We start from the raw sequence: 26,351 nt of genomic DNA on the forward strand, positions 1-26,351 counted from the left end.
ACTGCGGGAGGAAACTGAAGTACCCAGAGGAAACGTGAAAACAGAACGCACAGCCAATACTTATAATAAAATGCATAATAGAGATTGATGGATGGATGGATGGATGGATGGACACAGCTATAGATAGATGGATTGATTGATTGATTGATTCTGTATCTTTTATTACCCACAAAGTCTATCTGAAAAATGCTACGTCTACGATGTCATACACTTTTGTCAACTGTACTTTGGTCCATCTGAGGAAAGGTTTTGTTAGCCCCTGTAGAGATTCGCTAGGGTCTCTCTGCCATTTTTCTGTTTAGGTGGCAGTTTCTACTCGGCCACGATGACAGACTTCCTGGCGAGCGATGCGGTGATCTACCGCAGCCTCGGCGATAGCGCACCAGTCCTCCGCACGTTCAAATATGACTCAAAGTGGCTTCGAGGTGGGTCTCAAGGCCTTGGCATACCAGGAATCACATCAGCATTTTTCTACTCTATGGATGGCCAACCTGAATGCTGCCGCAGTTGATCCAGCTCCTTTGTTCCTTCTCAGAACCTCATTTCCTCCATGCTATTGAGTACGGGAACTATGTTTACTTCTTCTTCAGTGAGATTGCAGTGGAGTACACGACCCTAGGCAAAGTAAGGATCTTCAAACCATGTGACCACTAATAGCAGCTATTTTTTCATCTGGCTGTTGTAGCCTTAAGACATAACACAGTTCTTCTGTCCCCTTTCCTGACCGTCCTCTCTGTCACACTTGTCCCTTTCAGGTGGTGTTCTCCCGTGTGGCCCGGGTATGTAAAAATGACAACGGCGGTTCTCCACGGGTACTGGAGCGCTACTGGACCTCTTTCCTAAAGGCCCGGCTCAACTGTTCAGTGCCGGGAGACTCCTTCTTCTACTTCGACGTCCTGCAGTCCCTGACGAACGTGCTGCAGATTAACCAGAGGCCTGCCGTGGTTGGAGTCTTCACCACGCAGGTCAACAGGTCAGCTGATCCTCGCTCACCATGGCAACCGCCTTTTTGCAGTCATTCTGATTGACTTAACCGTGGTGCATGTCTGCCACGGGAATAGTTAGCCTCGTGATACCAGTCCTTCAATGAATATGTCGGCGATGATGGAGGCTGAAGTCTCGATCTCTGTGTGAACACGCCGTGCAGCATCACCGGCTCAGCAGTGTGCACCTTCTACATGGACGACATCGAGAAAGCCTTCGGCGGGAAGTTCAAAGAGCAGAGGAGCAGCGAGTCGGCCTGGACGCCCGTCCCTGAGGAACAGGTTCCCAAACCCAGGTGAGAATTAGTGGTCATGGGCTTTTGCACCTATCTTCTCAAAGCTGCTCATACCTTTCTCCTGCGGATTATATGTCTTTATCTGATTCATGAAGCCTTAATATTCAGGTTTCGTGATACATCTGAGACTGTAAAATGATTTGGTAGGGGTGCGAACTGGGCTGAAGGACGATGACATTTATTAAGGGGAAGCTTTTTGTCACAGGCCAGGTTCTTGTGCCGGCGATGGCCCCGCGGCTTCCTACAAGTCCTCCGTCTCCTTCCCAGACGACATGCTCTCTTTCATCAAGTCCTACCCGCTGATGGATGAGGCTGTTCCCTCAGTCAATAACCGGCCCTACTTTACCCGTACCACCAGCAGGTAACCCTGGGCCTCGGGCAGCTGCGTTCTGGCTCTTAGTTTCAGCCGCTTAGCCGGCTCTGGCAGCCATCTTGGAGCAACTTCGAGGTTGGGTTGGCTTGACTGGAGTCACCATGCTGGGCCTCGTGCAGCTAATTAGTGGCCACCCGGTTGCCGTCTGAACTCGGAAGTGCCCGTGCGGTGTGTCAGGCTGTTTGACAGCTGCGCTGCACCGCACGCGTAGCTACGCTGCTGCCAACCGCCGAGACAGACGGCGAAGGTGGAGGCAGGATGCGGTTTCACATCTGCTTCGCACTTTATGAAAGCGCCCCCTTTGTTTTGATTTCTCCCTTGAGTAATACATGTTCGACAGTTAAAGCTGAAAGTAAATGCATCCAGAAACTTGTGTGTGAAGTATTGGATTAAATAGCTTGGGAAAGTTTTTGGGAAAGTAACGTGCAGGGAATGTAATCAGATTCGTAGAAAATAATTCAGAGGATTATGGGAAAATGTGCAAGCTAATTGTAAAGATCTTTTGTACCTATTCTGACTGCCACCCTTGTCTTCTCCAGGTTTAAGCTGACTCAAATAGCTGTGGACACCTCTGCTGGACCGTACAAGAACCACACTGTTCTGTTCCTGGGCTCGGAGGACGGCAGGGTGCTGAAGATCCTGGTTAGCTCCAATCACAACACTTCCTTCAGCCCGCTGCTCCTGGAGGACATCGATGTTTACAATCCTGCGAAGTGAGCACCTTATCTGAAATGCAGAAATTCTTCATTAGCTTGTCTCCACAGGCTTTGAGATAATTACAATTTCAGCTAAAGTTGACTAGAACTGATAATCTTGATTAATTAGATTGAAACGTTGCCAGAAATGCCCTCCTCCAAGTTCTGTTGTGTTGAATTTCAAACTAAAAGCATCCATCCACTTTCCTGCCTGACTGGTAATCACATGTAGAATCTATACCTTTATCTCCTTAGCTTCCTAACCATCCTGTTCGCTGTTGTGTTTGTTTCTCAACGCCTCCTGTTTCACACAGGTGCAACGTGCGCGGTGAGGACCGGAAGGTTCTGGGCTTGGAGCTGGACAGGGAGCACCACGGCCTGTTCGTGGCCTTCTCCAGCTGCATTATCCGAGTGCCCCTCAGTCGCTGCGCGGATCATGGCACCTGCAAGAAGTGAGCGTCTCCTCTGTCACCACTAGTAGGCCACTCACCATTGGGTCTGACACTGAATTTAACTACGAACCCTTCGATAAATCTGTTAGGAAATAGGTTTTTGCTACAGCTTAGTAAGTTTTATGTAAATGTGCTGGGAAGAAAGTGGACATTTTCTTTTGGTTTAAAATCTGTTTGAATGATTGTGGCAGGTTTTTATATAGTATAGTATCATCACAAGAACTTTGTATTATGCAGTGTTTTTTTTTACCTCTCAGATAACACTGTCATAATTCTTGTGTATTTAAACGTAAACTAAAAACAGGATTGGATAGAGGATTGGATAGAGGCCAAAAGTGGTATGAAGAAACTGGCTGTTTTTTTTCTCGTTAACGGGATCACAATCCTATTACCAGGAACCTCGAGAATGGAGCGCTATACTGTATCTCATAGCGGGGGGTTAGGGACCTGATAATGACTGCAGTCTTCCAGAGTGCGACTTCAACCTCATTCAAGCTAACGAAGTCGAGTCTGACTCCAGTGCTTAGTGTTTCTATCACATGTAACAAGGAAAAGCTTTGACTTCCTGTGTGAACGAGTGCTGGGTCCCACACTGTTTGCACTAAGAGAAATTGAATGGATTTGAAGCTGGTGATTGATTTTTGAAGTTTTTCCTCGCCCCCTTAAATCTGTTATATCGCAGATGTTGTAGGAGATATTGTTGTCATGGCAACTTCCTATTCTTTTGGGAAGGGTGCTATCTATTGGTCAGTTAGTGAAAGTGGAAAGAAGTTTCTTTGTGTTAGCCAGAAGATTTTGCCAGACTGAACATATGGCAGGTGAAAACAGCATAGGTGTGAAATGTTGCTCATTGCTGTACATTTTCTTCCTCCTTGTCTACATGACAATTCTGTATTTTAAAATCCGTTTGAATGGTTTTCATATGTTAAGCCCATGACTTTCTGCTGTGTCCTCAGCTGTAGTTTTTAATTTAACTGAAGTGCATCGAGGTGCATTAGCTGGTCTCTAGAAGTGGGATCCTGTTATGAAGCCACTTAAGGGGAGCGTGAAGAAAAGCACACAGGCTTTTTTCCCCATGTGCTATGGAGGAGTGATGTCTTCCTGGCCTGTAAGCCTGAAGGCTGATTGGCTCCCGGGGTCCCCCTTTCCCTGTCACTCAAAGATTTAAAACGTATCATTGGCTGATAAGGTTGAACCCTCTGTATAAATATACTGCCACCTTAAAGAAAAGAAAAGAAAAGGAAAAAAAACATCTTAAAATCACCCCTACAGCCTTGTCCTCGGGCCTCAGCCTGTCTGAGTCGCAGTTTCTGCTCTTCTCCAAAGCGCTAGTCGTGTTTGTGAAATGATACTTCCTGACCCCTTTCTTGTCGGTGGTGGAGGTTGCTGTAGTTCACGTATCTCTGCATAGAGCAGGCTGCTCAGGTCTAAGTCGTCATGTTGCTGTCGTCTTACAGGAGCTGCCTGGCTTCCCGCGACCCCTACTGCGTCTGGCTGAGGAATGGAAGCTGTGCCACCGCGACTCATGGCCTCAGGTACACGAGACGCACTAAATACGGATTAACAGTAGCATCCTAACCCTGATTGTTATTCCCCGAATCATTAAGGTGTCTTTCCACCTCTGGTATAATTTGAATTGAACCGAACCTTCCCAGTCTTCCCTTACTTTTTCATTGAGAGACCGTTGGCTTGCTGTACTTAGCCTTTAACTCTTTGAAGCAGGAGGAATAGGAATGTAATCAATCAAAATGACCCATATGTGATTTATTTACCTATTCTGATGAACTTGAAAGAAGCCGTTTGATACCGAGAGCTATCGATCACTCAGCTGCCTAGACGGCGAGGAGTACAGGAGCGAAAGGCCAATCAATCTCCTCCTCGTCTCTTTCTGCCCTGTTGCATGTAATCGAAAGCAGTGTCCAACCGAGTGGATTTCAATCACGGCCTGTCTGGGGAGAGGCTTTGGAAACGAGGCAATTCGCTCCTGTTTGGCTTTTACCAGCATTGTTCCCATACACGATGTGACCCACCTTGTGTGCCGTTTCTCGCTGCATAGGTGGGCCGTAAACCAAGGCCCCGTGTTTGTGAGCCCGTGCATCCGGAGGTCTGAGAGTCCATCACCTTAGATTCTTGTCTCCTGGTGTCCATGCTCTGTGTGACACACGTGGCCAGACTGAGAAGCGAATAAAGAAACGAATAAAGAAAAATAATGAAGCAGGAGAGTTGAGCAGCCAGATGTCTCCGGTTGCCACGGCACCCATGCCTGGGTGTGCAGATTAGGGAAAACGATGTGAAAAGACCCAGAAAGAGAGTCTAGAGAGGTCTTTGGATGTGGCAGTGTCGCGGTGCCCTGATCACCCCTACAATCGCGAAGATGTCTTGAAGTGAGAAGTGGATAAAGAACAGGAAATGCAGGTGAAATACTGATTCCTGGAAAAGGAAAAAAAAAATGAAAGTGTGTGTTTTTTTTCCTTTCTTTTTTCAAAATTTCGGGTGAAGGATGCTGCTGGGATCCTGTCAACTTGGAAGGAACAGATAAGCTTAGAATGAACAGTAATGCCTTCTGTCTTCCCATCTTCTATCAGGCTTTGCTGGGTGTTAGCCTGAGTGCCAGGCCATGTCTTTCGTGCAAATATAGTACCGTGCAAAAGTCTTAAATATTCAAAGTAAATGATGTTTGACTTTATGTTGGTGTAAAGCTATGATGTTTGTCAAAGAGTGTTAGTTTAACCTTTACAAAACCTCTCCTAAAGTAACCCCTCCAATACACCCATGTGTTTTTTTAGCATTGGGTTATTCTGCTACAGAAATGTGCTGCAGTTTCGGTACTCGCATGTTTGTGCTGATGCTTGTATAAGCAAACCTAATGTACTACCAGTTGTACAAAAGTATAGCACATATACAATAGACATGTTCTACCAGTTGTACAAAAGTGTAGCACATATAATTATATACAGTACACATTTATTATTATCAAGTATTAACTATGTTACTGGTTTATGTATTTACTGTACTTTTTATAATTATTTTGGAATGTATTCTTTCTACTTACAAAAAAACAATCTGTAGCCTAGGTGTGTGGTAGACTGTATCATCTCGGTTTGTGTTAGTAGACTCTACGATGTTTTCACGAGAACTTTATATGTATAGTTGTGTGTCCAAACTTAACTTTCCATTACAAGGTAAATGTGGCTCCACAATCATGGCAGCAGTAGGGACAGTCCGGATAATAATGTTCTGATCACAGCCCGATTTTCATCTTACCAGCCTCACATCTTTCAGGTTAATGGAAAAAGGAATGAAATAATAAGAGAAAAAGTGTGGCAGGTTGATTGAATACTCCGCTGTCCAAAAATTGAATAAACCGCATTTATGTCGAGGGCAGATAAAGTGTTTGGATGAAACGAGTCATTTTGTTTACTTACCTTTCTAATGGGCGGTTGGGACGGCATTTAAGGTCAGTCTTTTGGAAGCGAAGGCATCCGCCTTGCCATTAGTCATGGACCGCGTGTTTCTCTTACCGTCTGCCAGTCTCCGAGCAGTCAGTCGTGGCCATAAATGGATTCCCGTTTGTTTACGTGACACCGATCTCAATTGAAATGGCTCCCCGAAACTTTGAGCGATTCCATTTTTTTCACCAGAGGGATTTCAATTATGAAAGCGGCCTTTATTTTTTAATAACGTGCATCTGCGTTGCAGTGGAAGTGCCCTGCAAGTATAGCTCAGGGGGAATAATAGATTACAGGATCTTGCTTCTGGTGTCTAAATCAAAGTACAGACATTCTGAGGGAAAGTAAAATTGATATTCCCAGCTCAGCAAAGAGCGAGTCATGAGACAAATGAAATTGCCGCTACCAGGGTAACGGGGGATGCCACAGAGGACTCCGGATAAAGGTAAACATTGTTAGCCAGGGTCTCCCAGTTAACATTTGTTATGTCCTCGAATGTGTGGCAAGCTGTAAACCCTCCCTGCCACCTGGCTGTGTGTACAATTGTCTGACCTTCATTAACACCCCCCCCCCCCTTCCCTATGCCGTTGCCCTGTTTATCACAGCAGGCTTCAGTTCAGTCCCCATCCCATCCATCAGTATAGGTGAAGCATTATGTTCCAGCCTTATCCGGAGTGACACACAGACTGTTCCTTTAGCCAAGATGTCGCTTGTCATTACTTTATCCTATTGACACGACTGTTACATGGAAACGACTGTCACAGGCAAAAGGGACAAATTATGCAGAGGCTCTAACAGATTGTTTATGCCCCCCCCCCCCCCCCCCGATTTGTTTGTTTTTCAGGGCTGGGTTTGAGCAAGATATTGAAGGTCTGTTGAGGGAACACCAAGACTCCTGCCATGGTAAGGGCTGACAGTCCTGGTTTCCTACGCCTCTTCCTTATATGCGACCATTTCTTCCTATACATGTACATATGCATTTTGTAACGCATTGTGCTGGTCCATGTAGCATTAAAAACAGTGACGATAAATTTAAGAAAGAAGTCGGCAACATGAGCCGTGAAGTACAGGCTGTCCGTAGGTTACGTCAAGATCCGTAGCTTTAATAGGCTTTATGGCAGTACGAGCTGCCCATTGTTCTTAACCCTGTGGCTGCCTGTAATTGCTCAGACTCTGCTTCTTGAAGATCTTCCTTCCTTCTGCTTTCTGTAGATGTCCAGGCCACCACGCGAAAGCAGAACACTGCCGCTGATTCGGCTTATGGTCAGTTTGTCAGTTTTCTTCATACTTTCTCTTTTAATAGAATAGAATGTGTTCTGGGAAAGCAAGCCGACTACCAACTGTAATGGCAACGATATCGAGGAAATATATTTTTTGATGCTGTTGTCTGGGGGGTGATATACTGTATGATGTATGGAGCTCAGATAGTCCGTATGTTTGAATTTGCTGGTTTGCCCTGTTTCACTTTTCATCATGGATCTGGTTCTGTATGTTGATACCAAGCTCACTGGATCGGTTTCCTTTGCTGCAGTGTAACTCATTTTTTTATGGGTTGTAGAAAATTTAATGCCACTCAGTTTTCAGCTAGAGCACAAGTCAGGAGCATGATCCTTAATGCGCGTTATCAGAAGTTCCCAGAACTCAGTTGATATTTTTGAGTTACTTATAATTCGGCAAGAGTTTTTCGTCCCTCCTATCTGTATGGAAGGAGGATCTTTTTCTTCTTCTTCCATATCCATCAATATCAAATCCAGATCAGTTCCATATTAAGCTATCCAGCTCATATTTAAGTTCAAAACCCACTGATGAGTAGCATGAATGTTTCGGACATCAGCGTGTCTGGGATGTTGGAGAAGACAAAGCTACTAAAATTGTAAGAAAACAGACCACAGCTAAGATGGCGCTTTGTTTTTAAACAGATTTGCATTTTTTATTGTCCAGTGACAGGGATCCTAAAGCGCCATCATTTCCCAGAATTTCGCAGCTTCAAACTATTGTCCAAAATGTCAAAGATTTAAACTATACAGCAACTTCCCTAATTCCTCTAACCCTAAGTCTTACAATGACAGTGTTTGTGATGTTTTATTTTCTTTACCTTGTTTGTCCGTTTAGAATATAAACATTTATATAAGTAATTAATCAGAAATTAATTGGCATCAACTCGTGTCTGAGCTTCTTTGCTGATGACCTGAAACCAGCGCCGTGCCGTAAAACATCATTTTATTTCATTTTCTTTCCTTGTGGTAAATAAGACAGCCCTCCATTTCATTTGGTGTCATGCTGCGATGGATGCTGTGAGTCAGTGTGCAGCATTTGCGGTCTATTTTGCCGCGATCTCATCCCGGGGATTTTAATTCGGTTTGACGCGCTCCCTCGCGAAGAGAGGTGCCCAGATGAGCGAGCGCCTCGGCCCGCACTCCCACAGCGTCGCTCATTTTCTTTTTACGCCCACCCCACCCCCCACGGCAGAAATTTATCTCCGTAGGTTTCCATTTTCCCTCTTTGAGGAAATTAGCCGTTGCGTGAGAAGCCGTCGACAGCCATTGAGGCCGAGGCGAGCGTCATTTTTTGCTCCCCCGCTGTGAGGCCGCGGCTGGATCGTTACACCGGCACACGGCGGCGGGTCAGCGATCGCTCTTCCCATTATGAGAAAATTCCACCAACGTGACGCCTCTACACCTGCAGTCTCCATGCTTTGATCGCTCTCAGACAAATTATATGAATTCGTTTGAGGAGGGGGGGCTTAAATTAGATTAATAACGCTGCCGCGCAGCCATTGTCCTCCATAGCAGCTCTAGCCTCTGCTGGCACAGTGGCTTCATTTACCCGGTACAGATGGAGCTCTGGGGCCGACATCTCACAGGAGCTTTCCGGCCGGTCCGTCACCCCGTCAAGCAGTCCTGGATCTGTGAGGTGCGGACGCATCCCAAGGACAACTGGTCCCCGGGTGCAGGACTTAAGGGACGCCCCTATCTTGATTAAACTTGGAGTGGGAGACCTTGAAAATACCAACTTGCCGCCACAAATTTAAGAATCTTTAGCAGTTCACCAGAGTTCACCAGAGTGCCCCAGTTTGTAATATGGTTTCCATTAAAATTGCATTGTATAATTCATATCTTAACTGTAGACTGCAAAACATATGAAAATGATGCCATCTGTCCCTCAGCAGTTTAGGGTTACGGATCAGTGCCTGTGTCCGGAAGGTCACTGGTTCAAATCCTACGGTTGGCAGAGAGGACTTATCACGGTCAGACCTTGGATGCTGGCTGGTTCTGACCCCAAAACTGTCAGGCCTTGGATGCTGGCCGGTCCTGACCCCAAAATTATCAGGCCATGGATGCTGGCTCTGACCCCGAAACCTGTGCATATGTGTGTGTGTCTCTCATTGAGACTACCCCATTCTCTATGGACATGAATAAAGTACCTCTACTTTGAAATGTAATTTTTTTGAATCAACACATTATTTTGGTCCATCAGTAAGTATCGTGCTACTGTCATCCTATAACTTCATAACCATATTTATAACTATACTGTCATTTTGCTTTCAAAGTTTGCTGGTTGTGAAACAAAACTAAAAGTCTGTAGGCACCCAGAAACTTTTCTATGGTGTATTTATTTTTATTATAGTTAGGAAAGTGACTTTCACCAAATCAGGCTGAAACTTACGAGAGGCTTACATAATCCAACTGCAGTATCGGCCCCCACAAGACAGGCTGAACAGCCCAATAATTATTTTTAATTATAAGAAAGCAGAGGCTTGTTTAATAGCTGCTTTAAGCCATCGAAAACATTCCCCAGATAGAGAACCACTAACTGTTCAGTTGTAAGAGCACCTGCAGAACTTTGCAATTTACAATAATTGATTTACTCTTCTTTATTGTGTTTTGCTGTTGTTTAAAATTGAGCGGTTTCCCTAAGGGTATGTTAGAGGCAATAATTTCAATGTTGTTGTTTTCCCCCCACGGAAAACCACGATAGTTTTGTGCTATAAATTGAACTGAGCTGGTCTGATCAGTGATGGCGGAGATGCTTGTTCAGGCCATATTTACATCAATTCCACTGCTTTATGTATCTATAATGGATGTTGCTGTTTGGTCCCTCTATTGCCCCTCCCGGTAACCACAGGGAAGACCACACCCACAAGTGCCAGCACTACCAATCGTGGGGCGGCTTTTCCAAAGGTGACAGTTGACCCACAGAGGGGTACTGGTCCAGATGACCGCCCTCCTGTGGGGGAGCAGGGGTCACCTGACTCGGAAGCATTCAGTGTGGAGAAGAAGGGTAAGGTGGTGGGGAGCAAGGGCGGGGCCCCCTTTCGCTGTCTTGTTGGGTTTAACCCTGCGCTCTACCGGATCGCACTGTGGGCCTCATGGCTTTCCTGCGGGCTGATGCAAAGGCTTCTGCTAATGCTGTTTGTCCATAAGGCTGATAACATAGCTGGCACCCATTCTTTCCCCCTATTGGCAGTTATTTTCCAGTAATAGATTCTATCTGTTGGTTTTGTGACCTGTACCAGTATATACAGTACTGTGCAAAAGTGTTAGGTAAAGCAAATGTTTCAAGCTATTTATCTGTGTATTAAGTGAATATTTGTGCAGGGAAAAAAACACGATTTAACATTGGAATATGTGCAAATTAACAATAAAACAAAAAAAATGAACAAAAATGTCTTCTGTTCTCCAAAAGTTACTAGTATCTTATTGGATGGATGGAAAAACAACCATTCAGTTTCCAGACCTCTCCTCAGGGGCACCACAGCCATTCGTCTGTTCATGAAATTTGACCATCGGTTCAATTAATTAATTAACTTAACTCAATGAGGTATTGATTAGCCATGATGTTAGTGGTGGAGTCAAAAAATGCATTTGTATATTGATATTGTGGTGACTTTTGGAGGGGTTTTGGAATGACTAAGCTGACGCTCTTTGGCAAACATAATATCATAGTTTTACATCAACATGAAGGTCATTTAAACATTTAAACTTTTTCTTGACTTCGGCACAGTACTGTATATACTTGTATGGTCTGTCCACATAGAGCTGGGGGGGGATTCTGAACGTACATATAGAGTAAGGTCTTTTACAATGGAGCAGTGATGCTTTCCAGGCATGAAGGGCAACTCAGCAGCATGATAAAATGCTCTTGCACATGTTTACAGCAGAACGCCGGCGTCCTCTTCGCAGCCGCTAGCCTCCATGCTCTGACAGCAGCCTCTGCATGACCCGGTCCTGACTTATCGTTACCGCACAGTGCGCAGCCTCCGAGCGCCCGCTGGCGTGCCCGCTGGCGTGCCCGCTGAGTAGGCAGGCGCTCTGCTAAACAGCTCCATGACAGTGTCACGCAGCGCCGGGGATGCTACAGGCCAGGAAGAACACAACGAACCTTTCCGTCCCGAAACGGGGAAAACCGAGCGAGCAGTAAACAAGCAGCAGTTGAGATGGTAGCTTACCATATGTGGGTTTGTCGTGCTGTTTACAGCAGCTTTAGTCATCATGAAAATGGGGCAGTGGGCAGGGTGACGTTCACGGCTGCCACCCTACCCCGAATCTCAGTGGGCTCCCAGGACAATACGCTGTTGTGCTGACGAAAGCCAAACTGGAGCAGAGTTAACTTACCGTGCCGCATAATAGGGTTCTAGACGAATATGTGACTGACAAAATTCAGGATTAGGTTCCAGCCAAAACGATCCGTAACAGTACCATACAGAAAGGTTCTTATTATACAAGTAGAGAAGTTCAGAGCGTGACGTGCTTGGACCGTACTGCTAGTTTTGAGGATAGATTTTTTTTCCCCACTTCTAATAAATGATAAACATAGTGTTACCCATAAGTGAAATGTATATATCAAATATATATTGCTGTTATGTATACAGTATATGTGTGTATGTATGTGTATACTGCATATTTTTATGTATGCAGTATATGCATAAATGACTTGCCTCAACATTTAATTTAAATAATCGATATTATCTGTGTGTGAGGTAATTCATTCCATTCCTTGCTTAAACTGAACTGTCGTGAGATTCTTGCCATGGTCAGAAAAGCCAAGTCGCTCCTGGAGCTGGTGATTCTCAAGCTCACAGATTAGATGGGTTGCAGCGGGTTACAGAGTTTTTCTGTGTCAGTGATATCACAGGGTGACAAACAGTCATTTCCAGGTTGTCCTTCCAGCTGTAGTCACTAGTATTGACCAGTCACTCACCATGGTCTTTGGATACTGGTGTGCTAGAATCGCAGCGCCTCATTGGTGCATTACTTTCGCAGAGCACCAATCCATAAGCAGGGTTCTCCTGAGACTCCGCCTCCCCTCTGCTCTCTGTTCCCTGTGGGTGTGGCTTCGTGTGTGAGGGTGGCTCCCATATATTCTGCCACATCATGTGTTAGGCTTGAGCGTCATCTATTTTTTTTCCACATCGTCATACCTTCTAGACCCGGTATACGGTATATGACAGTATATTGAAAAAAACAAACAAACATGTAAATACGTAAACCATGTAGGTTACTCAATCATGTAGGTTACTCAATCATGTACAGTAGGCTACTCAATCATGTAGGCTACTCCCAAACGGAGCCTGAACGGGGCTCATCAGTGTGGAAGTTGAGCGCCATGGTAAAGAGGAGACAGGTGTCTATTTTTTATGGTATTAAACATGATACCTTGGGGATTTCTAAATACCGGGGTATACCGTAATACCGTCATACCACCCAAGCCTGTTGTGCATTTCCCTGCTATACCTCTGCCTACATATCAGCTCCTAACCCCTCCTGCCCTCCTGTCGCTCCGCCACTGCTTCTCCGGGGCTAAAAGCCAAACTAATCACACTGCGTCACACAGACGAAGGCTGTGCAAGTACTTTACTCTCTTGCGTGCTCAGTAGTCTGCTGCTGGAGAAGAGGGGACTTTGCAGATAGTATTGTTTGCCTCTGAAGTAGGCTTGGGTGCACAGTGATTTCAGTATCACTCCCTGGCTCTTCTGAAATGAACCCCAAATCTCTGGTTCTCTCATAAGCTGCTCAACTGCCACGGATACACTGTGGGGAAATAAATGGGGAGCGATTAGGTGTGCGTGCCAGTAATCGTTTGTATTATTCGTTATTTTTGTAGATATGGTATAGTTTTTTTTCTGCACAAAAAGGGTGTCCCGTCCCCCCCCCCCCCCCCCAAGCAAAGTGGACTCACTCTCACACTTTTATTTAAACATTTCCTGGAGCCAGCCCACATGTCAACCTTAGTTTCGTTATTGTAGTCACAGTGGGAAATTAATCGGAGTTTAGCTCGCCTGTGTTGCATACAGCCTCTATTTCAGAGAAGTGCAGCGAAATGTAGTGCAAGTTATTAAAACTATTATATGATTTTCTCAAAAGGGAGACGTGGGAGGTAATGAGGCGGTTTAGAAGGACTCTGGGAGAAGGCCTGACCGACCCACATATCCCACAGATCAGCGTGTTGGGGGGAGACATTGGCTTCGAATAGGGATTAAGGCTGATAATTTTATGTACATTGGCAGATCTTCCTGTCATGTGACCTCCTCAGACAGATCATTTCACCTCCATCTCTCTGTACTCAGAAACCATGCACGAGGATGCCATATCAGTCCTCTCCTTACATGCCTTCTTCATTCCTTCTAATTTATGAACTGTTATAGCCCTTGATCACTGTGTCAAGTAGAGATTATAGGTTTTACTGTGTCACCGGTGCATTCCTCAACCTGCAGTTAATTCTGGGTGTGAAGCTTGGCTGTCACTTCGGCCACATTGGTGAGTTTTTTTTTTTTTTTTTCCCCCACACTCACATTTAATTCTCCAGCTGAAATCTCTGGAACAGATGCACAATATCTGTGCCTTCAAGCCACAATGAATCTTTCCCAAACTCTGACATGCTGTGAGTCATTGGACATCTTTTGTTTGCATGCGTGTTTTGCCTTCTTGTTTTGTTTGTGTTGTTGGGTTCTGTTTTTGTGTTTTGTTTCAGTAAGCCCTCCCCTGTGGCTATAGATGGGAGACAATGTGCAGAGAGCTCTCGGCTTTGTCTTCCTGTACAGCCTGTTCCCAATTAGCCAGACAATGCACTAACGTGGCTTTCGGCTCCATCCACCAAAGCCATGGAGCAATGTTTTTTTTTTACATGGGAAAAATCTTTAGTGGGTTTAATCTCTCAGTTTTGCCCCGAGACGGGAGCTATGACAGACTGACAATCTGTCAACTTCTGCATGTACCCCCCGCCCTCTCCCCCATCTGTTCCTCATATGCACCATGTCCCCCCCCCCCGCAAACTCACCTGCCTGTGTGCATTTTGATGGTCCTGTGTATGTCCTCAGAATGCATGTCCTCGTGACTTGGGCATTTCGCCGGTATAAATCAGCAAGTTACTCGATGTTAAAATCCACCTTTGGAGAAATACAGCTCTGCAAAAAATTAACAGACCGCAGTAAAATGTTCAGTTTCACTCATTTCTCAATTTATGGATATGCACCTGTGAAAAAAGTACATTTCTTTTTTTTCTTTTTTTTCGCAAACTGCAGCCTGGCTCTTCCCTGCTTCTCATTGTTGAAGGGCTTCTTCCTTGCTGTATGGGTCTTCAGTCCTGCTTCTTGGAGTCTGTTCTGAATTGTCCTAGCAGTGCACTTCACACCACTTAATGTTTCCCATTCTTTTTCAAGGTCACTTGAGGTCATTCTCCGATTTATGAGGCACTGCAAGATAAGTTAATGGTCTCTCTGGCATTCGAAAGCTGCTTCTACCCTCTACCTGGCTGGTTTTTGGTCATTGCCTTTGTCTCCTGCTTCACCTTCTTCTTGTGTACTGCTGTCTTAGAAACTTTGAGCCTGGAAGCAGCCTGCCTCACAGTGTAGCCTTCTGAACCAGGATTAAACCAGGATTAAACCAGGATTTAAAAATGCAGATTTTTTAAAAATATAGAGTGGTCTGTATATTTTTCCCAGAGCTATATACTGTCAAAAAACAGCATTTTTAAGTCTGGTAACTGTTGCCCTGTTGCATTAAACATCGAATTTGTAAACTTGTGTATGTCCATTTCACAGTATTCAGAATTCAGAGTGCATAATCATAAATGGGAAAAATGATTTCACTTCTCATTCATATTTTATATATTTTTCCCTGTCTATGTACACATATTCATTGTGAGATACGGAGTTAGCCTGTAAAGGAGAGATTTGTTCTAAAAATGCTACTAAATTTATCAATAATGACCTTATCTGTAAACACAAAAGTATATGGCAAATAGCTGGCTGGAATTCTGTATTTGATTTTAGTGATGAATTATATCACTACTTCACAATATATTAATCAATTGAATCTTTAATCAGTTTCTCATATTATACAGAATGAAGTGTCTATTTATATTGTAATTATTTTAACAGATATTGATAACTTTCAGGCCTGTGTTATATATAATGCGTAAGATTGCATTTATCAACATCTGAGGTGTTCTGTAGTATGTCTGGTCTGTATTATCTTTGCTCGTTCATTGATCAGAGAGTAGGATACAACTTTCTGTTTATTACACTTCTGACTTGATTAGAAAGTTTAGGGAGTACTCAGCCACATTACCATTTTGTCAGCACATTATCCATTTAATGTGCTGAGCTGCTCATTTGAAGCTCCAACCAGAATCCCACATGTTCCCATTTGTAAAGAATGTGATACTTTAGTGACTGTCAATAGACTTAGGAATTGTTGCTAAGAGACTGAGCAGGTTGTTGTAAGAATGATTATAATGTTGTCTTGATTGATAATCCGTGAACAGCCATAATGTTACACCATCCAATCTTCCGGAACAACAGCTAGCCAAGTCAAGGTTTCATGCCTGACAGCCATGTGGTTATAAAAGCACTGATAATGACCTCACAATTCAATGACACTTTGATTCCTTATTTATTGGCCAAATCCTCTGGGGGGTTATGAGACCGAGACACTCTCGCAAAGTGTGGCGAATCTTTGGTTTTCGTTATTCCTGGGAAATCTACAGGCTTCTCCATACAGCAGATTCTCAACCTGCATAAAGCTTGTGCTTACAGCCGCTTTCCAGTTCATACACAAGACATCCTTAATTAAAAAATTGTACGATGCGGCTTTATAATTTAGCCATATTGCCCCCTCGATATTTTAACGATCTTGCGGTGTTGTAAATTGAAGGTGAGGTAATGAGTTTCCATGAGCCTCATGTTGTGCAGAGCATGCAGGGTTTGTTGTTGCTGTCACAGGGGTGCTGTTGTTTGGCATTTGTGCAAAATCCGTCGCCTTGTTCCGTTCTAGCCTCCCAAGGCTCCCGAGCTCTGCAATGTTTCCCTTCCCTCGGCGTTTTGAACAAACCGTGAGGAATGTATGAGGGCAGCTAGGAAGCTAGCATGCTAACATGCTCGTCATCGTCTCTGGGCCTTTTGCGTCTCAAACTGTGTGCCTTAGATGCTCTCTGTGAAGCTAAAAACCCACAATTTGGGGAAGATTTGATGCCTTTATCCGTTTTGCATAGAAAAACTTTGTCAACTTTTTTTTTAGCTCTTCAGTTCAACATAGCGAAAGATGAGGTTTTTAGTCCTATGTTGAAATGCGTTTGTGTCGTTCTCTGTAATGACTTAAAACCTACTTGTGATTGATTGATTGTTCGGTTGGTTTGTGACATATTTGAAATGGTTTCTGTGACATTTAGTTCTTAGATTATTTCCCATTGATCACCAATTAACAGCATTAACCAGGTTTTTGCCAAGTAATTTTGTTTTCAGGGCCATTTTTTAATTTTTTTTTGTGTTGCCTCGGGCACCTGATAGCGTCTCATCACTGAGAGACTGCCCAAACGCATTAGAAACTGAATCATTGCTTGATTTTAACAAAATGTGACGCCCGATGCATGCGATTCCCATAACGGCTACTTTAACGGTGCTGCTTGCACTATCTGAGGCTTTACAGTGCCGGAAAAGATGTATCTTCTGTAAAATATAGCTAGATTCTCTCTCTCCCTCCCTCTCCCCCCCCCCCTCTTTCTCTCTCTCTCTCTCTGCAGGGGTTCGGCGGTCACCAGAACCAGAGAAGTCCAACCACAGTGTCCACTATACCCTTCTAATTGCATGCGTATTGGTGGCCTTCGTTCTGGGTGCGTTTCTGTCCGGCTTCCTGGTGTCCTGTTACTGCAACCACAACGTCCACAAGACCAAGCGGCTCGACAAGGACCCCGAGGCCCCCATCCCTCATGCCCTCTCCCTGCGGAGCCTGGCCCGGCTCAGCGGCCTACTGGACAACCCAAGCAAGGAAGAAAAGCTGGAGGTGTCCTCGCCCAAGCTGTATAAGTCTTTGATTCCCAATGGAAAGGAGCATCCTCCTGGCAGGGCCGGACGCCACATGGTGGCAGGGGAGCTGAGCCATTCGCTTCACCACCACAGCTCGGAGCTCTCTGGCTTGCCAACCCCTGATTCGACGCCCGAACTGCCCATCAGGAGCATGAAAGCTTTAAAGAATCAGTGGGAGAAGAACCAGAACTGTAACAACGGCAAGGACGCCAAGCCGCACAACGTGAGCAGCTCCCGGCCAAACTCGGTGCTCCGTCCACAGGTTTTTCCTTTCTCACATGGGCTGGCCAATGGGCAGGGCCTGGGATGCGCTCTTCACTTGGACGACCGCAAGATCCCGAACGCCGAGCGGGTAATGACCCAGCCGTACGCCAGCTTCACCCAGAAGGTGGTAGACGTCACATCACTGGATGAGCTCCTGAAGCACATTCACGAAGTCGGAGGCAAGAACATAACAGTTCTGACGACCTCCTTGCCACCCAATGGGAACCAGATGGCCTTCACTAACCGAGTACAGCCGCACGTCCCTGAGACAGAGTCCGCCCCATACTACAGCTCGACGACGTTGCCCAGGGACAGTCTGACGCGTCGCATGGACGTCCCCCCAGATATGCCACCACATCAGTCTACCCTCGAGAGGGCGCCCCACCATATCATCCAGAGGCATTCCCTGAACTCGACCTCCAAGATGTCGAACGGCGGAGTGGTCCCGCGCCAACACAGCTTCAATCACCGTGGCAACCACCAGCCAACTCCGTTGCTGGCCCGGATGCATTCCGCCGGCAGCGCCTGTGAGGTGCACCATCCCATTATCCCCAGCACCTACCTGACGCGCCAGCACAGCTACAGCGAGCACCCCGAGATGCACCGGAGCGTGGTCGTCCGCCGAAGCTCCTCGCTCAAGCCAGACGTCCCCCCTAAACCCCTCTTCATCCCAGCCACGTCCCCTGTCAATCTGCAGGGCAAATTCAACTACTGAAGGGGGAGACGCAATCAGGAAGAGGACGTTCCTTCCCTAAAAGCCTCCCAAAAACTGAAGATGAGGTGAAAAGGGGGAAAATGGGCTTTTTATCTTGTCAAATCTGCATCAAACTCGTTTTGCTACACATCCAATGAATGTCTTTGTACCATATTGGTATTACCTTATAAAACGCAACTTGCTTATAGAAATGTGATGGACTAGGAGAATGTTTACCAGAGGCTGCCATGATTAGAGTAGATCTGTCTCCCGTTGATGTTCGACAGTGCATCCGATACTGATGAAAACGTGAGCGTCAAAAACAATACGACTCAGAGCCTATGGTCACATAAACACAGTGTGAAACTGACGGACAAATACTCCAGTGTTCCTCTGATGTGAGTTTCTACACCTGATTGATTCTCTTTATATCATGTACATATATGCATGTGTGTGTATGTGTGTGTGTTCATCTACACAGTACATGTATACGTATGCATATATAATGTTTCTCCCTGGAACATCTGGATGAACTTCAAGGCAGCTGCTCTGTTGCCTTATTATGTCAGCAAAAGCATATCATGGAAATAGCTTCACCACTGGCTTTCAGTACCTCCAGATAGGACTTTCCTAAATGAGCCTGAATTATAACCTGTAATCTATGCTGTGGTACCAGGCCAAATGCATTGGAGAGTAATATCGGGTGCTTTCATTCTCCTGCCACATGTTAACCCTCGAATGTGAGACTGTCTGAAGTATCACTGCGAGGGGGAGTTCAGGTTGCTATGCTACGTTAGCACCAACCACACGGAAGCCGCGACCTGCTCTCCAGGTCCACAGCGAAGGGAGAAGGTTTTTCCAAAGCTGCTTCTACTACATTGTGAATATTGCTAAAAGCTGCCCTCCCCCTTGTGATGGAAACACAAATATTACCCAATGAACACTCAACTGAAAAATATTATCACATGGAATTTAAAGCAACGGTATATATATATATTTTTTTTTTCTTTTCCTGAAAGAGGACCCTAGATACTGGACTCAAATGCAGAACCTGTCTGGGGAAGGACTAGTCATTAATTTTAATGTAGTAATGACCAATGTTAAAATTAACTTTGTGGTTGTTGTTGTAAATAAATGCATAACGACTAGCCAATTTTTTATTTTATGTGTAAATGTGTGCCTTATTTAATATTTTGTGTGCTTGGGGTTTTAATAGGAGAAGAGGAGACTGTATTAAAGGTTTTCTTTGTTATTAAAATGTGTCATGGTCATTGTAAATTTGTGCCTGTAACACCTACTGAAAGGACCGGGTGGCACTGAATCTGTTACTCATGATAAAGTCATTTTCATCGTGAGGCTTCAAGTTTTGTTTTGCCATTGTACATTCATGTTGTGTGTAATGCTTCTGGATCTTCTACTGTCTAAATATCTTTGGAAGATCCAAAGACACAGAGCAAAACATGAACAGCTACTTCAGCTGCTTCATGTTGATCTCTACACTTGTGTCGGCATTTCTTGCTCATACATATAGGCATAAAGACATCTTTAAATGTCCGGTTTCACATCAGTTGCAACGATAATGCGCATAGCTCAAAATGCATTTTCCTACAGTAAGTGTGCAATGAGCACGATAGGTGTGACGTGTGCTCACTTCAGCATTACTACTGACTGGGATGAGTGTCGATTCTGTCCATCACAGAGGGCTATTTACTCACCAGGTTCGTGGTGGTGATCACTATTCTGATGCCACGTCCTGGTTAAAAAAATTAATTTAAAAAAATCTGGGTAATCTTGTCCCTGCATTCGCTGGTAACAGCCAAGCAAATGTGTCATAAATACTTTTCATCAGCTGCTCACGTCAAGGTTTCCTGTCTGCGCCTGAATCAGTCTCCGATTTGCAGCTATATAGTTGGATTCTGAGCCTTTTTCTTCTTCCTCTTCATTGACCCGTAAACCCAGAATGCAAATGATGGGACTTGCAGTACTAATGCAGCGCTTTCTTTACATAAACCTGCGTTTCAAGATGATAAACTCCTATTTATGCTAAAGATGAATAACATGAGTGCACAATGGAACCAGTCTGGGCAGAAAAATGTATGGTGTCATCAAGTTCAGTGTAATTATCCACGGAGATTATATGTGAAAGGGAACGGTCTGTCTGCTGTAAGTAATTTTGCTTTGGAAATTCTTATAATTGCACAGTGTAAATAAAGCCCCAAGTTTGTTTTTCATTGGTTTGGTTTTTTTTTTTCCTTCCTGCACTATGCCTCTGGAGACCTTTTAAACTGACCTTTTAAATACTGTATGTCTCTGACAAATAATTTAATAAAACGTTTGCCTCCTTCCCCAATATTCATCATGCAAACGTCTTTCCCTGGAGTCTCCGTTTTGCTGTTTTCGTTCCTGCTGTCCATAAATCCTGCACTCAGAGTCGTGCTGCATCCTTCAACTCCAGCAACTCTGGCCGCGGAGGAGCTGTAACATGTCTGCGGTTCAAAGACACACTCCAGCCACCATCCCCGCGGAGATGCTGCAGACCGCTGGAAAACACAGTTATGAAACCCTAATATCTCTCGTACCAGAGTAGTGAGGATGTTCTGGATTTCCATAAACATTGTGGAAAGATCTGCAAAAATCAAAGCTTGAGATAGTTCTTCTCCCCTGCTCTTGTGGAGTTTGCATGTCCTCCTGGTCTGTGTTGGTTTCCTCCCATGGTCAAACATACTGGTGAGTGAATTGCCCTGTGTAAATTGTCACTAGTGTGAATGTGTGCCACTGTACACTGGGTATCTTCTGCTTAAGGTCTCCCAATCTAGATTTTATGGTCCAAAAACTGGTACAGAATGACTTTCTTTTGAAAAGTTTTTGTTGTTTTTTTTGTTACATTACTCTGTATCCAGCTTTTTTGCACCATTTATTTGCACATATCATTGACTGCATATTTGATCCGTGTCTGTAATCATCTTCTGTTTCCATGAACAGGTTGATCATGACTGCCGGCTTTGGAAGCAGCAGCACTTGCAGAAATCAGCTTAATGTACAATCTCATAGATGGTGAGTGGGAGGAAAAGACGGAAATCCAGCGCTCTGCTCACACTTCAGAGTTTTGGTTTCCCAGATGATTCAACATCCACAGCAGAATCAACCAAGCATTTTAAGTAGACTTGAGTTTGCAAAGTAACATAATCGACTGGTCATATTAAATGATGCAGTTTTAGGTTCGGAAAAAATCGCTAACTGTCTCTGCCTCCTGATGCATCCTGTGTCCAACAACTCAGTTTTATTAAGTTGTGAAGGCAAAGGCCTTTGAGGGGCAGGACTGGAAAAACGATCTCCATCATCATGCTCAGTTTATGGTCCGTGTCTGTCTTCTTAGGGATTTCTGACACGCGTCAGGATCGTACAGCAAACGAATTAATAACAGGGCATAAGATAGCACAGCACAGTGCAAAAGGATACTTTTTATTAAATGTTGCTGCTCCAGTTCCAAGTAGGAATTCAGATACAGTGCTCTTGAATTTGTAAACTGTTTTTGTCAGCTTGTGTAGAGCCAGGGGGATACTGCATGTAGGACTCTGTTTTGCTGCTTGATTGGCTTATCTCTCCATTGCTTTTAACAGTCATTGCAATTACCCAACGGATGCGGAATGCACATTGTGGTATTTGCTCATTTTAAAGTATAAATATATGCTGTGTGACTTCATATGGACACTGGTGCCATGGGTTATTAGATCCAGACCTCTGATTCGAAAAGAAAGTTCCTCTCCGTCAAACGCAGAGCGGCCTGAGAAAGACAGGTGAAAATTGAAGTCAATAGAAACTCTGGAGATCAAAGTGTACTGAATTGCACAGCAGATGGATTCCCCCTCCCAGTCACACATGCCCGTAGACTGTAGGATTATTTTCTTTGCTGGACAGCAGCAGCTGGTAAAAGCGCTGTCCAGAGATGCCGCTGGCCCGTGAGTGACGGTAGCCCGTGATCGCTTGCTGGGCACTTTAAGGGAGACGTTGCTATTTATGGATTGGCGCTGGCCAATTTCAAATGAGAATCCGTCTGGTGTGTTTAAGATTACTTTTATTCATGCAAATGGACTTCAGAAGCCTTTACTGCGAATAAGGAATGCAAATGATTTCTGCATTCAAACACACATTAATTTCACCCCATTTTTTGGATTCCTGAGGCCTTTTTGTGCCGCTAGGGCCGAAAAGCATTTCTGCTCGTAGTCATCAATTTTGAAGTTGCAGTGCGGGAAAGTGCAAAACAGGATTGATAGAAGGTCTTTTGTTTCCATGCGGGTACCTTTGAAGTCTCTTGGAAATGTCTGGGACTGACTGCAATAAAAAGACATTTAATTATCACTTACACATATACATACCTAGTCCAAATGTTGTTTTTTTCTCCGGACAAATCCTAAGAAAAATATCTTCATGCAGCTATTTTTTCCCATTATGCTATATTTATTTCAAAATTAAAGCAGCAATTAATGATAGCTTTGTACAGAACAGATGCTTTTGGGTTTTTTTTTCTTGTTACACAATCTGACTGAACAACCATTTCCCTGAATTAAATGCAAAAAGCACCTGGCCACATGCTGTCTCTGTCACGGACGTGAACAGCGCCTGGAGTGTACCCAATCCTATTTTCCTACACTTGTCGGGGTACTTAAGGCCCATCCAACCGAATTTCGTGCGTGTTACACAAAGTACAACTTGATTGGCCACCATTTCCTAAGGAGAAATCAATGCCTTTAAGTCTGAAGTAGGCACACAATGTCCCCTGGTGTGGTTTGCTGAAGGACAAGCAGGCCACAGAACAGAATTCATTCAGGGGCTTCTTTTTTGAAGCATAACCAGCATTCCTCTCCATGATTAAGTGAAACAGATGATTTTCCAAGAAGACTGAAGAAGAGATGAAAACTGACTTAACAAAGTTTTCAGACAGGTAGATATCAGAGACAAATCTGAGAAGCTAATATATGATCATTGTGTTCACACAGGAAAATATAGGCCTGATCAAATGTTGTCAAGTCATAATGTACAAAAAACGTGTCCTATTTATAAGTACTGGAAACGGACTGCGCTGGAGTCTGTACTTATAATGCTGTTTAATTGACATTGTTTGGAAATCACCCAGGCCATCCTCAACTGGCCTATTTTTGTCTCTCCGATCTTGTCCTCATACGTCCTCTTTCCCACCCATCTGATGTTGTCAATCACCTTGGCATGTTTTTTTTTCCCAGAGTCTCTCCTGGCTTTTTGTCGAGAACATGGGTCCTTCTTGTCCATCAGTGTTGCCTCCCCGTGGCCTTTTAGAGAGGCTTCTGTTTAGCGTTGGTTAGTGAGGACCGCTATGTGCCGGAATAGATACGTTCCTGTGATGGTGGTATGTATCCAGAGGCTAGAGACGCGCCTCTCCTGCGTTCCCATGCCCCTCCCACCTGAACGTCGCTGAGGAGAATCTGTGCCGCAGACGAGACCGGGAGGCAACCGTGCGATAATCTGTCATTCCCGCTGAAATCAAAAACAGCCCAGTAATGCCTCTGGTTTCCCTCCACCCGCCGCATACACGCTCACAGGCACTAGTGTTTGTGTTTATGATGAGACACGAGCGGAGTCAGCCCGGGTGGCTGTCCGTGCACACTATTCCACTTATCTTCCCTTCGCAACCGGAGATGGAAATTACTGATGCTTCGCTGGCCGATTATGTCCAGCATCGGAGAGCTCTTCAGTGGAACATAATTAGTACCTAAGGGCTTCTGCCCCTAGGGCTGTCAGGCCGGTCCGTACCTTTTTAAGCTGCATCCCACGCCTAGAGCTGTCAGGCCGGTCCGTACCTTTTTAAGCTGCATTCCACGTCCGTCACGGGCATGAAAAGCCAGATTCAGAGAGGCTGCATCTTTAAGCAGGTGACACCTTGTTACAATGCATTATGAAATAACTTGACAGGATGTGATGTTATTACATACACCGTGTAACAATGCATTATGTAATAACTTGACAAAATGTTACAAATTTATAGATGACATTATAATTTTATATTGCAACATTACCCTATTATTATCATCATCATCCTCGTTATCGTCATTCAATTTCTTACATTCTGTTGAGTTATTACATAATCCGGCGTTATTATATACTGTAATGCGTTGTCACCCACCTATAGCTGAGAAAATAATGTAGCGTTTTTATAGCTAGCAGACCCCAAAACCTTGTGATCCCAGCTTCCACTTCTATTACAATGATAATACCAGAAAGTTGCCGACAATCAGCAACAAGCCCAGAAGTAACTTTTAATAAGCTTCCGACTTGCCACTAGGAACCTGAAAGGAGGACTGTCTGGCTTCAAAGGATGTTGTTTAGCGCGTTTTGTATGGATTCCTGAAGGCGTACATTGCAGTGAGTTTGCACTTTTATAGTGGAGAAAGTCAATAACATAAAATATAGGATGCTGGGGAACTGAGAAGTGTAATTCAGCTTAACTTATTCAATCGTTGATATAGGCATAAATGTCCAAATGGCCATTTTGTTGGATCATTTCCCTAAAAACAAGCCAACTCATTACCAATTTAATGTCGGTCAGACAGTGTTGTCATTTAAAAACCTTTTCTAAAATCATTTCAGAATTTGCAGTGAAGGCCATCTAATATACCACTAGTCTATCATGTTTAGCTGATCAGTACCTCATTGATTTATTTAACTAATTAAGCTAATTAATGACTTGAGCAGGTAGTGAATTGTAAGGAATACATGGAATAGCTGAGGTGTCCCTGAGGAGAGGTTTGGGAACTGAAGCGGTGTTCATCTAGCCATCCAGCGAGATACCAGTAACTTTTTGGAGAAGGGAAGAAATTTTTGTTAGTTTTTTATTGTGTTACTGTTTATTTACACGTTGATATATGCAATTGGTATAAGATAGGGGAGCATATGCTACCCAAATGAACAGATGCAAATAACAGAAGAGTGTAAACAAAGTGTGATGGTGGTTAAGGGAGATGAGTGTCTCTCGATTGAGACTCAAAATTCAAATCCTGTCATAGGTGGAGTGATGTCACAATTAAGCCGTTGAGCAAAGTCCTTAACCCCAAGGATGCTGGCTGACCTCACTGCCTGGTCCGCATTTCTGTGTTATTTTGGACAAAAATATCTGCTAAATGTAATCTGTTTCCGGAAGGTTGGTCGTGCATCTCCCAGGAGATCTGCTGTCTTACAGTTAAATAAGGTAACTGGTCTGAATGTATCCACCGAAATAACCAGTTGTAAATGTGTTCATTGCTTCAGATGAAAATATCACGCTAGCAACAAAATACTATCATGAAATGAATGGAGGGAACTGGAGAAGCAGCTTGTTAGAGCAGCCGTCTGGTTTTCCACACATTAAAGGGTGATTATACTTCTGCTTAGAATCCATGCTGTAGGTAGGCGTGTAGTGTCCTGGATAGATAGATGGATGGGTGACACTAAAAAAACTGCATTGTATTAACATAAAAAGTTCAGGCAGATCAATGTTTAACTACTTAAACACATGGTGTGAAAACATTTTTTTCCAGGATAGGAAGTAATTTGTAGTTCATATGTGGTAAATATTATAACTATTATAAGTATTACTGTTGTAACTACAAACACATACTTGGATAATGTTTAATGAATCAAATTCCATGTTCATACTTTATGAAAGATGGTGTAATTTTAATAAGATGGTGCTTATGTTTTCGCTTAACATTCAGTCCTGACACTCAATGATGAGCAGAAAACGTGATCGGCAACAACAGAGTTTACACAGGCGATTTGTGCGGCTACTTCCAGCAGGCTCGCTGTGTCCTCTGTTGTGACTGCTGTCTGGATT

The 26,351-nt window shown here is 44.2% G+C and overlaps 1 protein-coding gene across 7 annotated transcripts in view; it reads left to right on the forward strand.

The window, feature by feature from the left end:
* sema6cb (semaphorin 6Cb) overlaps positions 1-20,739 on the forward strand; it is an 88,515-nt gene extending 67,776 nt beyond the window's left edge. For 4 of the 7 annotated variants that reach the window (XM_023801241.2, XM_072716127.1, XM_072716126.1 and 1 more), the window contains 13 exons: positions 303-425; positions 536-624; positions 756-973; positions 1,148-1,279; positions 1,485-1,640; positions 2,192-2,365; positions 2,662-2,799; positions 4,257-4,334; positions 7,093-7,151; positions 7,461-7,511; positions 10,374-10,529; positions 14,055-14,129; positions 17,268-20,739. In XM_023801241.2, coding sequence (XP_023657009.1) covers positions 303-425; positions 536-624; positions 756-973; positions 1,148-1,279; positions 1,485-1,640; positions 2,192-2,365; positions 2,662-2,799; positions 4,257-4,334; positions 7,093-7,151; positions 7,461-7,511; positions 10,374-10,529; positions 14,055-14,129; positions 17,268-18,529 — 2,711 coding nt within the window. In that variant the 3' untranslated portion in view covers positions 18,530-20,739. The other 3 variants (XM_023801243.2, XM_023801240.2, XM_023801242.2) reach the window with 3 other exon arrangements.
* The last annotated feature ends 5,612 nt before the right edge of the window (positions 20,740-26,351 follow it).

Source organism: Paramormyrops kingsleyae, chromosome 9 (assembly GCF_048594095.1).
Source record: "Paramormyrops kingsleyae isolate MSU_618 chromosome 9, PKINGS_0.4, whole genome shotgun sequence".
NCBI classification, from domain to species: domain Eukaryota; kingdom Metazoa; phylum Chordata; class Actinopteri; order Osteoglossiformes; family Mormyridae; genus Paramormyrops; species Paramormyrops kingsleyae.